Source organism: Heliangelus exortis, chromosome 1, assembly GCF_036169615.1.
Source record: "Heliangelus exortis chromosome 1, bHelExo1.hap1, whole genome shotgun sequence".
Classification (NCBI taxonomy): domain Eukaryota; kingdom Metazoa; phylum Chordata; class Aves; order Apodiformes; family Trochilidae; genus Heliangelus; species Heliangelus exortis.
In genome coordinates, this window is record NC_092422.1 from 145709772 (window position 1) to 145725669 (window position 15898).

At 55.4% G+C, this 15898-nt stretch overlaps 1 protein-coding gene across 1 annotated transcript; it reads right to left on the reverse strand.

Annotated features, from left to right (window-relative positions):
* Positions 1-138: 138 nt before the first annotated feature.
* NPTXR (neuronal pentraxin receptor) lies at positions 139-11094 on the reverse strand. The gene is made up of 5 exons (XM_071731054.1): positions 10279-11094; positions 3088-3310; positions 2729-2973; positions 2222-2401; positions 139-1839 (listed from the first exon to the last, which is right to left on the reverse strand). The coding sequence occupies exons 1-5, from the start codon at positions 10867-10869 to the stop codon at positions 1615-1617; spliced, it is 1464 nt and encodes a 487-aa protein (XP_071587155.1). The 5' UTR covers positions 10870-11094; the 3' UTR covers positions 139-1614.
* Positions 11095-15898: the final 4804 nt, after the last annotated feature.

Sequence of the window (15898 nt, forward strand, 5' to 3'; positions counted from 1 at the left end):
ACTCAGATGCTTGCAATGGTATTTCTGTAATGCTGTCTCCTTCCAGGGATGCCACCCAAAGCACCCTAGGGAAGGACACCTCAGCTTGTCCTGGCTGGTCCCTTCTATCCCCACAGCAACCTCACACCCGCAGGAGGCTCGAACAGAAAACGTCACTTTTATTGTCCACAATCAGCTTTACAAAAGAAATGTCCCAACACAGGCACACGTCAGGGGCCCCTTTCACAAACGTGCATTAGAGAAAGCGAGCGAGCGAGGAAGAGGAGCAGCTCTGTGGGGAGCACGAAGGTCACAGTGTTTCCCACTTGGCACAAGGGCTGCATCCCGTCCCTGCTGTGTCCCCTTCAGCAGGCTGAGCCACCTCATTGCTGTCAGGGACCCTGCGGGTGGGCAATGCTGGGTGATGGGGCTGTCCCCTCTGTTGGCTTCAACTCTCCTGGGCTGGGGGGCAGCCATTGCCAAAAGCACAAAGTGGGACTTGGGGAGAGGGGAGCACTGGAAGCTTGACACTGCACTGAGCAACCACGAGACCCCTGAAATATCCCTTGTAACCCCCCCGACACACACACACACGCACACGCACGTATCAAGGTGTTGGTGACCATAGGGTGTGGAAATAGCATATTCTCAGGCACTCCACGGGGAAAATACAGCCCACCCCATCACCCACGTAGTTCCAAAGCTGGTGGCAGCTCTGTCCCTGGGTGGGAGCAGCTCAAAGCAGTGAAGCCGGATGGAGGTGAGGGCAGCAAACCCAACCAGTGCCAAAAAGGCCAGAGGATGGATGCCAGTGCTCCTCCATCCCATCTCGTTTGCTTTTCTTGCTTTCATTCCCTTTGATGGCAGTGCTGCGCTCCCTCCTCCTCAGGGCTGGGGGAGATGCTTTGCTTCTTTTGCCCAAGTCACCAGCTGATCCCTCCTGGCTGGGAGAGTCCCACTGTGTTTCCCTCTCCCTCAATAGCCTGACTCCCCTTGGGCAGCCCTGCGCAAATAGGCAGAAGAGTCAGAGGAAGGGGCAGGGTGGGGAGCATCGCTCTGACGACCCTCTGCCATTCTCCCTCAGCTTGCCTGGTGGGGAAAACCAGGGTGGCAGGAGAAGAGGTCTTGGAGCCAGTGGGGAAGATCTGTCTCCAGAACGAGCCTTCGGGCTCATTAGGAGTACAGGCTCACAAAACCAGACAGTGGAGTGCTAGAAATAAATAAGGAAAAGGGATGTGCTCAGGGTACGCCTGCACACTGGAATCTCACCAAGGCCAGAGTGAGCTTGGGGTGGATGGAGGTCTCCTTTCCACTTGCCTTTGGGGCTGACAAGGCAGGGACACTTATTGTACCAGAGACATCTATAGGTACAATGAGGTCCTCCCCAAAGAGAAGAGGAGCAAGGTGAGACCCAGGGACAGATGTGCCAGGAGAGGGGACAAACCACACTGCTGGCGTGAGGGCAAGAGGGAGGCTGCTGGGTCCTGCTCCCCTCCCAGCACACCGGCACGGTGGGATTGGGCATCACCCCAGTGCAGCAGCATGGATTGATGGTCTGGGAGGGGAGAGGAGGGGCCCCCCTGCTTTGGGGCTGCTGCTGGGCTCCTTGGCACTGGGGAGGGGGTGAGGGGCTGCTCATGCCTTCCTCCCTTCTTCACAGGCAGTGAAAGCCCTCTTGCTGGCTCCCCCAAAGACCTCCACCGCCTGGTCGTCCCACTGGATCACATTTCCTTGGAGGTGGGAGGTGCAGTTGGCCAAGCCCAGGATCTCTGCTGGTGCCAGCATGTGGTCCCACACACCGAACTGTGCCAGCTCCCCCACAAAGGCCTGCGTGGCATCAAAGCGGCCCCCCAGCGTGTCCTGGGAAAGAGTGGGAGAGACGATGGGATCAGGGATGGGGGCAGCCCAAGGAACACACATCCAGTGGGCAAACAGAGGGAGATGTTTGGGGGGGATGTGGGGAGAGATGCCCAGAGGTAAGGAAGGGAGGGGATGATGCATGGACGAGATGCAAGAAAATAAGATGAGGAGCAAATGGAGGACAGAGGAATGAGGAGAGGGAAGAGGAGAAAACTAGAACAGCACGTGGCTCACTGGGAACTTGGCAGGAGAGCTCCTTGCCCAAGTTGTCAACATGCTGTTGCTCCTGCCCATCCTCACCCCATTTGGGGTCTACTTTTCTGGCTGGTTTCTTGCCAGAGCTGTGCAAGCCAGCAGCCCTTGGTAGCAGGACATCACGTACCTGCTCCTGGCCCAGGATGATGACGCCCTGGGGCTTGATGGCGTGCCAGGAAGCCAGGTTCTCACCAGCACCGCGCTGCTCGCCATCCTGGTACGCCGACCACTTGCCGTCCCGGGTAGTCCATGCCACACAGATGTGGTGCCAGGCCTTGTCCTTGAGGCTCAGTGGCAGCTGGGCAACCTTCATACAAAGAGCAGGAGCCTGGTGCTTGGTGGGACTGCTGGATGACTACAGCATCCCCCTAGCCCCTCGCAGAGCAAGCTGTGCACCTTCATGGTGATGGCTTTCAAAATTCTACAAACATCTGAATGCACTGCTTGTCCCTGTCAAAACCCACCCCAGAGCCATCCTCCCCACCCTCCTCATACTCCCATGCCTCACCCCAGGCCCCTTCCTCCCTGCTCCCCCCACACTGGTACCCCCAAGAACATAATTTGCCAGAGGGGTTGAAGCAGAGGGGATGCAGGCAGGGAGTTCCCCTCTCGTCTCTCCTGCAACTGGGCTGACCTTATCATTGATGAGCAGCTCCAGGGGGTTGGTGCCCCACTCCAGCAGCACAATCTCATTAGCTTGGCTTGGGACAGAGTAGGAGAAAGGGGTGCCAAGCCCTGTCTGTGCTTTGGACTTCAGCCACATGCAGATGGTGAAGGCGTAGAGCTCCGGCAAGCTCTTCTTCATGCGGGCATACATGTAGTTGTTCTGCACTGGGATGGCCACCTTGAAGGCATCAGGAGGGCTGTAGCCTGGTGGTCCTGCATGCCGAGGACAGGGAGGACAAAGAAGGGGAAGCACCCATTGTTTGGATGAGGCTGGCTTGTCCCAGGACCCCCCCCATGCCACAACCATCCCAGACAGGTAGGACTCACCGTGCTCCAGCTCCATCACCCGGTTCTGGAGGGAGTTGAGCTCTTTCTCGATGTTGTGCTGCTGCTGGCTGCGGTCGGTGCTGGCAGCCTGGCGCTCCTTCTGCAGGGTCAGGATCTTAGAGAGGAGCTGCTCCTCCAGCTGCTCCATCTTGGTGTGGAGAGCATCACGGGCAAGTGCTGGAGTGGTGGGCACTGAGCCATTGGTGCGGGCTGGCAGCTCCTGCTGCACTTGGTGACAGCCACGATGACGGAAAAAAGGGAGGGAGGAAAGAGAAAATTCAGTGTGGTGTCACCATAAGAGGTTATAATAAGGACAGGCCTTTCCTACACCACCAATGAGGTGTGCTGGGTCCACAACACCACATTCACAGCAGGGTCTTCTCCAAGAGCCTCCATCTGACTTTGTACCTACCCTCTCAGAGCCCCCATCGAGTCATTTACTGTAAAATGAAGATTGGCTGCTCTTAATGACTTTCTGCTGCTTCAGAGGCTCTGCCTTGTTACAGGCAGAGCAAGGATGGGACACCCAAGCACTCAGGTCATCCTGTGGTTCTCCACCCACAGGCAGCCTCTGACAAGTAGGGAATAACATGAGAAGGAGCTTGGAGCTCTCCTTCCCCACAGCACATGAAGCTGCTTTGCCATAGCCAGCACATTAATATCACGTAACAGGGCTGTAGTCCTCTTAGCCCAGCACAGTCACTGTGCAAGGGTGTCTGCACATGTGCCAGGTAGGGCTGGTAGCTCTCTGTGTCAGCCAGCCTCTCTCAGGCTGTTGGGATGCCACAGAGAAGAGAGGCCAGTGGTTAGGTCCTCCAGTCCTCAAGATGTGATTCCTCACTTCAGAATACCAAGCACATCTTGTCCCATCAGGGTTAAAAAACAGACCAAAATTCTGCCTGTGGCTGATCCAAACCCGGGTGCCTGTAGAGAGTGCTCCCAGGTGCCACTACACCTTGCAAAGAACCCAGATCCCACTTCACTTGGAGACCCCATCCCTGCTGGAAGAAAACCAAGCTGGAAGGGAGGAGGTGGGCCCTTTGCCATGCTCCTGAGGTTTCTGTATTAATAGCACCCCTCTCCCTTCCCCACATGCTCGGGGCATTAGGTTCTCTGCCATTGGCTTTGAAAGATGGTGACCACCTTCTCTGCACTGCATGACACTGTTGAAGGTGCCAGAACTGTTGTGGTGGCCCCTGCTTTTGCCAAAGGTCTGGCAGAGGTCAAAGCAGGGGCCACCACAGCAACTTCAGCACCAAAAGTGGTTTGAAAGACTGCTTCAGCCCTGGACATTGGCATGGCTTGTGCTGGTGGGACAGGGGGTGATGCTCTCCCTGCTGGTCTGGATAGGCCCCCCTTGGCCCAGGAGCTGGCCTGGAGCTCATCTATGGTTGTGGCTTCAATCTTTCCCTTCTTCCCTACATTTCATTTTTCCAGGATGGACAGGACCTAATTACCATGCACACAAAGACGAAGGGGCAGATGCCCACCAGTCTCACACCCTATCTTTGCTATCCTTCACAAGCAGCAGAGGGAAGAGGAAGGCTGAAGGAAAGCCAGATTTGACTGGGCAGGATGCAACCTTGGAGGATGGGAACAGCAGGGAGGAGGTAGCAGGGAAAGGGAGAGTGAGAAGATGATGTTGGCATGAGGACAAATGGCCCCGCACTGGGCAGGAACACACTCAGGCTGCAAATAAGAGGTAGGCTCCGGCCTCCGGAAAAGCCTCCAACGGGGTCTGCTGGGACAAACTCACAGGTTTTTGAGAGGAAAAACAATGTGGAGATTCAAAACCCAGCAAGAAAAGAGAGGTTATGCAGGGGAAATCTGCCAGCCCTGACCAAACGCCAGCTCTCACTGCCAGCTTGCACCGTCGGCACCAGGGATGCTCCTGTGGAAAGCAAAATTTCTCTGGGAAGGGAAAAACGCCTGGCAAAGTTCACCTTATCTTTGGTCTCAGTGAAACAGGGAGGGAGTAGTTGATGAAGAGGGGGCTTTAGTAATTTTCTGGGGGTGAAAGTCTCAGGGACCCACCAGTGCAGCTGGCTGAGAAGCAGGGATGGAATGGAAGGAGTGGGAAGGAAAGGCGAGTGGAAAGGGTGATTCCCATCTGGGGCTGCTCACGCTCATATCCAAGCGGAGCTGGCTGTGTTGGTGGGGGACAGCACAGGTGGGATAGGGTTGCCTTCATCTCTTTGTCCGCATCCCACAGGCTCCAAGAGCTTTTCTCATCCTTTTGGGCTGCCCGGCTGCAGCGGAGGCTGGCGCGCTCCTGTCTGCCACACACTTTGATTGCTCGAGCTGCAGGTTTGGAGCCTACGTCCCTGTTTCATGCACAGCTCCATCTGTTAATGACAAAAAAAGAAAAGGCTCTTACTAGCCCCCGATAGCCTGCCCTACATTATTCAGTAGTGACTGGGTGGTTTGGGGTTTTTTTTGTCTCCTCTCCCTTCCTCCTGCTTTTCTCCCTGTTGCTATTTTCTTCCCTCTGTAACTTTTCTTCCCATGGCTTTTTCGTTTCTCTGTCTTCTGAGCATCACTCTTCACACACACACACACACACACACACACACACACACACACACTTTCTCTCCCCTTTTACTCAATTCTTTCCCCCTTTCTGACTCTTTCCTGCTCCATCCCTCTTTCCAGCTCATCCTGGGGCACCACCAGCAAACAGACCTGCACAACCTTCTGAACCACTGCCCACTCCATGTTCCTCGTGGCAAAGGATGCAGCCAACATTCTCATCTAGAAGAGTTTGGGAGCCACCCCAACATCCCAGAAGCATCCCAGCAGACACCATCCCAATCCCTGCAGCCAGACCACTGCTGGAGAGGACACTGGGCATCCTCATCCCAACCTTCACAGCCAGGAGGTGCCAGGTGATCCCCCCTTGGTGCTGAGCTGAGCTACATCCCCCAACCATCCTCCACATCTCCAAGCTGTCGCTAGAGCATCTTTCTCCTAAATCAAATTATTTACAAAATTATTAGTGCCAACTGTGCAGCTGTTATCCACCAGTGACCTTTGGGGAGGGGAGCTGGGGGGGAAAGCATCTTCTCCCTGGCTGTTCGACAGGCACCCAGCTTCCCATCTGCTGCCGTGCAGGCAGCAGGGGAGTGGGCAGCGGGTGCGGGGGAGGCTCGTTCAACACTTTTTGGCCACCAGAGACGGGAAAAAAAAGATTGAAAGATGCCAGGTAATATTAATCACATTAAATGTCAGCGGCTGGTGGGGGGGCGGGAAGGGGGGAAGCGAGGGGGGGTGGGGCTGGGGCAGCCACGTCGGTGTGAGCTTGCTCGAGCTGTAGCCCTTGGTTGACAAACTCACTCTGATTTATGTAAAAAGATCAGAGCCTCATTTACTAATGCACCAGCAAATTTGTGCCCCACTGTTCCCCCTCAGCTGCCAGCAGTACCCACCTTAGCTACCAGGACAGGGCAGGCAGGACTGCAGAACCATGCCCACAAGCCAATGACCCTGGCACATCCCAGGGTTCATGACGCTTGCACACCAGAGTGCCACTGAATCCATGAATCCTCTAAACTTGTCCCCAGCTCCTCCGTGGCCACCACCACAGGATGCTCACTGTGGCAGGGGTGCCACACCTGCTGCACTGGGTTATTTTTTACCCTGACACCTTTTTGGACCCTTTTTGGACCCAAGCAGAAGCTTGGGGGTCATTAAACTCTAGGAGGGACTGCCGGGGTTGGGGGAATGAGCATTGATCTCTGCATCCTCCTTGCAAGAAAAAAGCTTTCTGCCAATTCCTGTACCCCTAGACCTTGCTCAAGGCCTAGGGCTGTCACAATTTGGGGCTCGCTATCCCTGCCCTGCTGAGGATGGAGGGAGAAGGAAGGCATCCAGCTCACCCTCATTTCCATGCTCTTACCAGTGGGTTTCATGCCAGCAGCTGGGTCACAAGCCACATCAGCATGGCCAGGCTCGTGTGGCTACACATCAGCTGAGAAGCAAAAAGGTTGTTACAGCCCTGCTGAGGCCATGTCCCCTGGAAGCCCCATCAGGCTGGCCCCACTCTTGGTTAGCTCCCCTCTGAGGGATGATGGGGACAAGGAAGGCATCTGCACCCTGGCAGAGCCCATAAGGGACAAAGTAATTCCCTCTCCCCTCCAAAACCATCCCCAAACTATTTCCATTTGCAGTAGTAATTAAAAGCATGGAAAAGAGGCATCTGGACCCCCCAGCTCTGTATGCCAAGAGGCACCCGAGTACATGGACATGAGTGCATGTGGAGACCTGAGGAGGGACCCATCAAAAACAGGAGGGAAAAGCCCAGCAAGGCAGTTGCACACTGCAAATATGAGAAATATTGGAAAATATGAGAAATGCCTTGGGGGGTTAGGAGGAGCTGACGAAAGATGTCCCCATGCTTGCCCATCACCAAAACAGTGCAGGGCAAAGAGTGAGCCCATGGGGGCTCTCTCTGCATCTCCCCTCAAGGAAACCCTGCCAAAATTAAGAATCAAATGAGTTAATAGGCTTTTTGGCACATCAATAAATCTTATTACGCTTTACAGCCAGGGCTGAGAGAGCCTGGATTAGATCAGTGATCTTCTGCAAGCCTCCTCCTAGTAATCTCGCCTCGGGAGCCTCTGGCAGTATTCCCTGCCAGCAACCCTGCTGCCCACCCAGAGATGCCCTGGAACACGGCCTTCCCAGAGGAACCACAGAATTTTGTGTCATCCCTCTCGAGATTAAAACAACCCAAGGCTTCAACAGGGTTTCCTTTCCTTCATCTCCTCTCGATGGGTTTCGCAGAGCCTCTGGCAAACTTCTAGTCAACCCAGGACCCATCCTCATCCATATCAGCTTCAGGGGTGATTACTGCCTCCTTTTAGGAGAACTGCTGAGGCTGGAGGTGCCTCCCTATGGAAGAGTCCTCAGGAAGTACCTCAGTACCCCAGGAAGGTTCCCAGGTCTGACTGATGGAGTTGCGTAAGATTAAGACATACATGCATCCTGTCCTCAAGTTTTGGGGTGTCTGCTCATACACAGGGTTCTGGGGCAAAGGAAAGCCAGGGAGCAGAGAACGGGGATCTGAGGTGCAACTCCAGGGCTCAGCTGGCCAGGCTGTAGCTGTCACCAGGTCAGCTGAGGCCACACCTTATGGCAGGCTGGACCCAGGGCAGCTGAGGTCTATCCCCCCCCTGCAACATGCTGCCCTATTTCCTGAGCCAGCAGGGCTCACTGAGCTGCAACATGCTGTGTCTCCCCTGCAGAATACCCTTGGGTCCCTGGCAGGGTGGAAAGGAACATTTTTGGTGAAGTGATGCTCATCTTCCTCATCAGTATGTGCGTGTGTTTGTGAGCCTCAACCCAGCATCACTTCAGGCTCCTCAGCTGCATACAAGATTGTGAACATCATCCTCCTCCACCCCAAACCTCCTGCGGTCACCAGAAGCCCCAGAAGAGGGGCCATGGCAGCTATGGGTGACACAGCCTGTCAAAGAAGGGGCAGAATGTGATCAGAGAGCAGCTAAAGGCCCCATGCTCTCTGAGGTTCAAACTGATGGGCCAGGCACTGTCCCATCACAGTGTGACCCTCATGCACACACAAGTATGTGTGTACAGACCTTATTCTTTCCCCCCTTTTATTTCTGAGTGAGCACATCTGCTGTCTACACATGCATTAGCCTCGTTTGTGATCTTGCTTGTGAGAATCTGTTTGTTTGGGGCTGCAGAGGGGTTTTGGGGTGGTTCTGTCCCTCCCTTTAGCTGCACCAGGCTCCGGGCATCAAGCTCAGCCAGGCTGTGCATCCCACTCTCCCCATGCCCACCTCTTTATTTGGTTTTGTGTGTGTGTCTGCACCACCCTGGCAGCCCACAGGTGCTTGATCCAGTCTCCATCTCTTTCCCTTTGTGTGTGCCTGTGTTTACTTGACTTTCCCCATCTTTCTTCCTGTTCATATCCACATCCATTACAGTAATCCTCTCTCCTGGTTTTGTTTCTCAGCCCGTGACCTTACTGACTCTAAATTTTCCTCTCGTGGCCTGCCACTACTGCTCTGACATGGCTGCAGTGAAGGGAGCAAAAGAGCAAAGCTGGGGAGAAGGACCTCAGGAGGTGCTGCCTCACCCCCTTCCCAGCTCCATGCTCTGGGGATGAGTGGAGAGGGCAACAGGAAACCAAATGGGAAGATGAAGCAGTTGAGGACTCACAGGAGGCTCCTTGCGGGTATGTCTGGCTCCCGGCAGACCTCAGGGTACAATACAAGCCCCAGAAAAGATGGGATATCTGAAGCAAACCCTGCAGGGAAATCAGACAGCTCCCCTCCAGCATTTCTCATGTGCCCAAACTATTGCCTTGGCCATGCCCTGCAAATTCTGCCAAGATCCATGTGACTGCTGAGCCCACATCAGCCAAATAAATTGACACACACATGCCCCCTATGATGGGCCCCATCCCAGGCATCACCACAGAGCCTTTGGTCTCATCCCATCAGGCACACGTTGCATGGATGCTACAGAGTGGGGACCAAGGATCCACGTCCTGAGTGCCAGCAGCCCAGTGCCACAGTGATGTGCTCAGGGAGGGGCTCTGCCTGCTCCCTTCTCTACGAACCACACGGGGCAGAGGTGCTGCACTCGCAGCAGGTGGCACTGCACGCTGCTTTGCGGGACGTCCCATCCATAACTGCAATGGGATCGGACGGGATTCACCTTTCTGAAGGGCAGGGTCTGGCCCTGAGCTGACACAGGCCTCAGAGTGGCCACAGGGCGAGCAGAATGTCCTACCTGGATCCAGGCAGGGGGGAGAGAAAGGCAGCCTCAGCCCACCAGGAGGGAAGAGAGGGTGGCTTAGGGTGAACCCCTTACCCCTAGGCAGCGATCCTAGGGAAGAGCAGGGCAAAGACAACCATCCTGAAACCTCCCGAGGGGAACAAGCCTGTTTGGGGTGTGGGATGCAGCAGGCCTAGAGAACAGCGTGTGTGGAGCATCATTCCCTATGGGAGCATCCTTCCCAGCTCCTGTGAGCTTCTTCCCTTGAGACCATCCCTCTGAGACCCCAAGGGGCATCCTCCCCAACCCCTGGGATCATCATTCCCCAGAAACATCCCCCCCTGACCCTTGGGAGCATCCCCCCTCTGAGAGCATCTTCTCCCGAGCCCCAGGAGCATTTTCCCTCGAGACCATCCCCCCCAGACTCCCGGGTAGCATCCCTCGCACCTCTATTCGGTCGATGCGGTCCTGGAGGGCGCGGACGGCCTCCTCCAGCTCCCGGACGGCGGGCGGTTCGGCGGGGGGGTGTCCCATAGTGCCGGGGCGCGGGGCGGCGCGGAGCCCGGCGGCCGGGGGGGCGGCAGCGGCGGGAGGGCCCGGGGGGTTTCGCAGGCCGCCCTCGCAGCGGCTGAGCTTGCCGGTGAGCTCCCGGATGGTCTCCTGGTCCATACGGATCCGCTCCTTCTGCTCCAGCGCCGTGCGGCGCAGCTGGGCCGCCGCGCTCCGTAAGGCCAGCAGCTCCTCGGGGGCGGGAGAGGTGCCGGTGCCGGTACCGGTACCTGTGGCCGGGCACTCGGAGCTCAGGGGAGTGCAAACGAAGCGACTGAAGAGCGGCGGTCCCCCCGGTAGGCGCGGCCCGGCGCTGGCCAGAGCCTCGGCGGGGCCGTGCAGGGCTCCCAGCCCCTTGTCGGCGGCGGGCAGGAGGGAGGCGGCAGCGGCGGCCGAGTCATTGTCGGCGGCGGGGGTGGCGGGAGCGGCGGTGCCGGCCGGGTGGACGCTGGCGATGATGCAGATGATGGCCCCCAGGAAAGCCAGCATGCCCGCCGCCAGCAGCACTGCCAGAAACTTCAGGGTGGCAGCGGCGTGGGGGGCCCGAGCCCGCGGACGGCGAGAAAAACAAAGCGGGCTGGGATGGGTGGGTGGACGAATGGATGGAAGGGAGCGGGCGGGGAAGGACGGGAACCGGCAGGAGCACCTGAAGCGGGACGCGGCCGCACCGCTCTTATATCTGCCGGGCGGTGCCGCACACACCGCACCGCCCCCGGCCCAGCCCGGCCCGGCCCTGCAGCCCCCCCGGCCCTGCCCCTCTCAGGGAGCCCCACCCCACCTCAAGCATCACATCCCCGAGCAGTGGGACCCGAGCGGGCAAGGGGCATCCCGACCATGGAGAAGCCTGGACTCGGGCTCGCTGTGAGCATCCCGGAGGGAGTCTCCATCAAGGGGATACTCCTCCGGGACAGTCCAAGAGAGGATTTTCCCCTGCGAGATGCCTAGGCTGGAAGTAAAGGGCTTCTCGTTGCCCTGAGGGTCAACACTTCCCCATCAGCACCCCCCCTTCCCGAGTCTTTGGGGCTGCTGGAGGGGCCTTCTGCCTTTCTGGGGAAAATGAAACATGCAGCCTTCCAGCTTTTGGAAATGCCTCCCCTGGGGTGGTGGTGGCATGGCTGTCCTGCTCTCCCTCCTCCCAGACAGGACTGTTGCAGCCAGGAGCCACGGGGTTCTTCACTCCCTGCCCTGCACATCCACCATCCATTTGGCAAATAAATATCTACATTTAATCTTCTCCTACCATCACTTTATCCTAAACCTCTTGTAAAGAAGATACTTGGGATACTCACTGCCTCTGTGCTCCAGCAGTGCTTTGCCCATCTGACACAAGCCATGCCGTGTCTTCTCCCCTCCCCAGGCAAGATGGGCCTTGGCTTTGCAGCCCAGCCAAGCCAAGAGGAGCAGTAGAGAGAAAGCAAACAAAAACGAATTTAAACTCTGCTCAGTAATGGCAGGAAATCCTTCCTAGCCAGCAGGGAAGCAGCAGCTCCAGTGCTGGATGTGAAACACAGGTAGAGGCTACACCTTGTCCCATCAGGACATACTTGAGTGGATAGTGAGCCAGAGTTACAAGGGCTCCTCAAATGTGGCTTCAAGTGAGGAGGGAGTAGGATCCTGCCCCTGGGGCATGGCCACACTCTCTCCCTGCAGAGTGCATTGCACCCCAGCCCCTCCAAATCATCACCCTGGAGCCAGCAAGAGGCCTGCCTGGCTCCCAGTGCTGGGAGGCTGCAGGGAGAAAATCAGATGAAGTTAAGGGAAGAGGGAGAGATGAAGGGAATGGTGAGGAGGAGAAGAGGAGGTGGGCATGGAGGGGAGTGAGAAAGTACATATGGAAAAAGAAGGGTCTGGCCCCTGCAGTGAGGCTGGTGAATACTGGACAGATGAGAGCTCAAAGTGCTAGGACAAGTGGATGCTGGTGCAGGACACAAAGAAAATATAAACCAGCAGGTTTACATTTGTCCTGTGGCATGAAGTGATACCACCAACATGTCTCTTCCTAGTGGTGGCAGAGGATTTTTCACTCCCTGTCTTCGGTCATGCCCTCTCAGTGGCCATGGAGGAATGGATTTGAAAAAAAAGCCCGTGATGGTGCTACACCACAAGGTGCAGGTCAGGCTGGAAAAGGCATCCTTTTCCTGGATCCCTGCTAAAAATAATGCTGTACAGCTCCATGAGGCTTTTCAAGTAGTAGGCTGGTGGAAGTGATGCTGTACTGGGGACTTCGTGCTGGCCCAGCCATCCAGATTTTATTCCCAAAGTCTGCAGGATGTCAGCAGTGAGGTTTGTCCCTCTGGCAAACACTGCTGTGGCAGTGAATGGGGTGGGTGAGCTCCTCCACACCAGCCCTGACCTGCTCGCTTATGCCTGGAGGTGGAAGAACTGGGTGCTGCAAGCAAGAGAGAGCCCACTGATCCCAGGGTCCCAACCTCTCCCATTGCAAGGACCACAACTTCTTCCCAGAAACGAAGTAGCAAAAATAGATTTTTGCAGGGGGTGATGACTCAGACTGGTGAGTAGCCAGAGCAGCCTCGCTGTCCCGTGAATAACAAATTCAAAGATGCTCAGTGGGCAGCCAGCTCCATGAAGATGCGATGATGAAGAGAACCTGCCCTCCTGCTGGTGGCAGGCTGGGGTGAGATGGTGAGGGGGCTTTGGGGAGCCTGTTTTTTAACAGGATTGGTGAGAAACAATGGCTTTAACAAGAAGCCATGGATTCAGCCTAGAGGGACAAGGTGCAAGTGATTAAGGGATTTTCTTCCATTTAATTAACACCCAAACACTGTCTCAGGCTGGCAGCTGTCACCAAGGAGTGGCTGCGGGCAGGGCAAAGGAGGCCAAGGGGCACCCTGCTGCAGCCCCTGTGTGAGAGGGCCATTTGGGATGGGCTGCTGGCACAAGGAGAAGGAGACCCCCTGCTCAGAGCTGGGCAGATGTGCTGCCTCCCATCCAACTCTCCCTGCAGGAATAATGCAGTCCTGGGCCATTCATAATGCTCAGACCAGCAAGGTGCTAGGGATGATGAAAAGGTAAAAGCTTTTTCCTGGGGGAGGGTAACTTAGGGCTTCTGGGATGGGGGATTTTTCCCCCAGGGCTATCACCCAGCTCAGGGGCACACCTAGGGCCACCCTAATGAGGCAAAAAATCTCTGTAGTTGCCACCCCATGGACACACAGGCCCACCTTCTCCTTAAACCAGGAGCCTTCAGCCCATTTCACTTGAGGATCTGTAGACTCCATGTAGCATGGAAATCCGGACTTCTGCAATTTCCCAGTTTCACAGTCCTGTAGATGCAGCTTGCATCACCCCACCCTGGTTACAGGGTCTGCCAGTGCCAGCACACTCGTGCGGGACCTCACTGGAGGTGTCTTGTCAAGGCTGGCATCAGCCTCCTTCCTCCAGCTCCAGCAATCATGGGTTGGAAGCGGTTTCATTTGCTGCACTCAGATCCAGCCAAAAGCCCACTTGGCTCTGAGCAAAACGAGGGTGCAGGGTGAGGGAGAGACTGGATTCAGTGGGCAGTGTTCCCTGTGTCTGGTCAGCCAAGACATGTCATTACTGAAGAGGCTGTCCTGAAGCTTTCTCAGCCTCAGACACTGGAAAGGCATCTCAAGGTACCTGCAGCCTCGGTTAATGAACAGCATCTCACCCCCAGGAACCCCCAGCTCAGCCCAATCTCTCCCTCTCTGGGCAAGAGCCAGGTGACCATGCAGGAGGACAGCCCTGGTGGTGTTTTGGTGGGATCCAAAAGCTTGAAAATCTTGATGGTAGCAGCCCACAGATGTACCTGGACACTGCTCTTTCCCAGCACCCAGAATTCCTGCTCTTCTGCCTCCCTGAAGAGCGACTTTTCATCCAAAACCCATCTGCTTCCCCCATCACATCTCACACCAACAGCACTTCCCCACCTGGAATCTTGCTGTAACCTTTGTATACAGTTTCTATAGGCAAGAGACCAACAGAGTGACCCTGGGCTTTGAGTACACGCATTAAGAGTATTTTTCACTGTTTCTTAGATTAGCATGCCACAAAGTGCACTTAGGCACATATTTTGGAGCTGGGAAAAGCTGAAAAAGCCTAAAGCATTTTTCCCCCACCAAGTGCTAGGTTGTAATTGGATCCAATATAATTTTTAAAAGAAAAGGATGTGGCAGACTCTCCAAAGCATGCTGGAGGAGGGCGCTCAGGTGCTGCTTGTTCAGTTTGGTCTTCCCAAAGAACACCCCCCTTCCCTCAGTGTTATAGAAGTCTCCCGTGTTCTTTCTTGGCACTCCCCTGTGTCCAGAAAGGTCTGAAGAGCCATACTATGGTGCAGAAGAAGGTAATGAGCATGGCTGCATGTTGACAGGAAGCTCAAGGCCAAGTGCAAGATCCTGCACCTGGGTCGAGGCGATCTGAGGCACAACCACGGGTTGCACAGAGAATACATTGAGAACAGCCCTGAGGGAAAAGACCTGGGGGTGTTGGTTGATGAGAAGCTCAACACAAAGCTGACAGTGTGTGCTTGCAGCCCAGAAAGCCAAAGGTACCCTGGGCTGTGTCAAAAGAAACATGACCAGCAGGTCAAGGGAGAACATTCCTCCCCTCTACTCTACTCTCATGAGACCCCACCAGGAGTGCTGTGGTGCAGTTCTGGAGCCCCCAACACAGGCAGGACACAGAACTGTTGGAGCACATCCAGAGTAGGGCCACAGTGACCAGAGGCCTGAAGCACCTCTCTTCTGAAGACAGCTTGAGGGAGCTGAGGCTGTTCAGCCTGAAGAGAGGGCTCTTGGGAGACCCTACAGCAGCCTTGCAGTACCTGAAGGAGTTACAGAAAAAGTGGGGAGGGACTTGTTATAAGGGTACATCATGATAGGACAAAAGGGAATGGTTTTCAACTGGAAAAGGGTAGATTGATGTTAGACATTAGGAAGGAATTCTTTAGTGTGAGGAAGGTGAGACACTGGAACAGGTTGCTTAGAGAAGTGGATGCTTCATCCCTAGAAGTGTTCAAGGCCAGATTAGATGGGGCTTTCACAGAATCATTCTGGGAAAAAACTGTAAAGGAAAAAAACTGTAAGGTCATCGAGTCCAACCATAACCTAACTCTACCAACCATTAACTGAACTCTATCAGAAGTCCAGTGCTTGTATCATGTCCCTAAGCACCACATCTATGAGGTTTTTGAACACACCCAGGGACAGTTATTCAACAGCCTCCCTGGGCAGCCTGTTCCAGTGTCTAAGTACCCTTTCAGTGAAGAAGTTTCTTCTGGTATGCAATCTAAACCTCTCAGGGCACAGCTTGAGACCACTGAAACTCAGAGCAGCCTGGTCCAGTGGGAGGTATTCCATGTGGGGAGGATGGAACTTGATGATCTTTAAGGTCCCTTCCAACACAAACCATTCTATGATTCTTGCAGAGCTGATTGATGCCAGCACAGGACAGGTGTTCCAGTATCTCTGTTATCAGCTCCACAGGTCACTCACACACAGAGCAGATCACAGCTCACCCAAGGAACATAAGACAACAAACA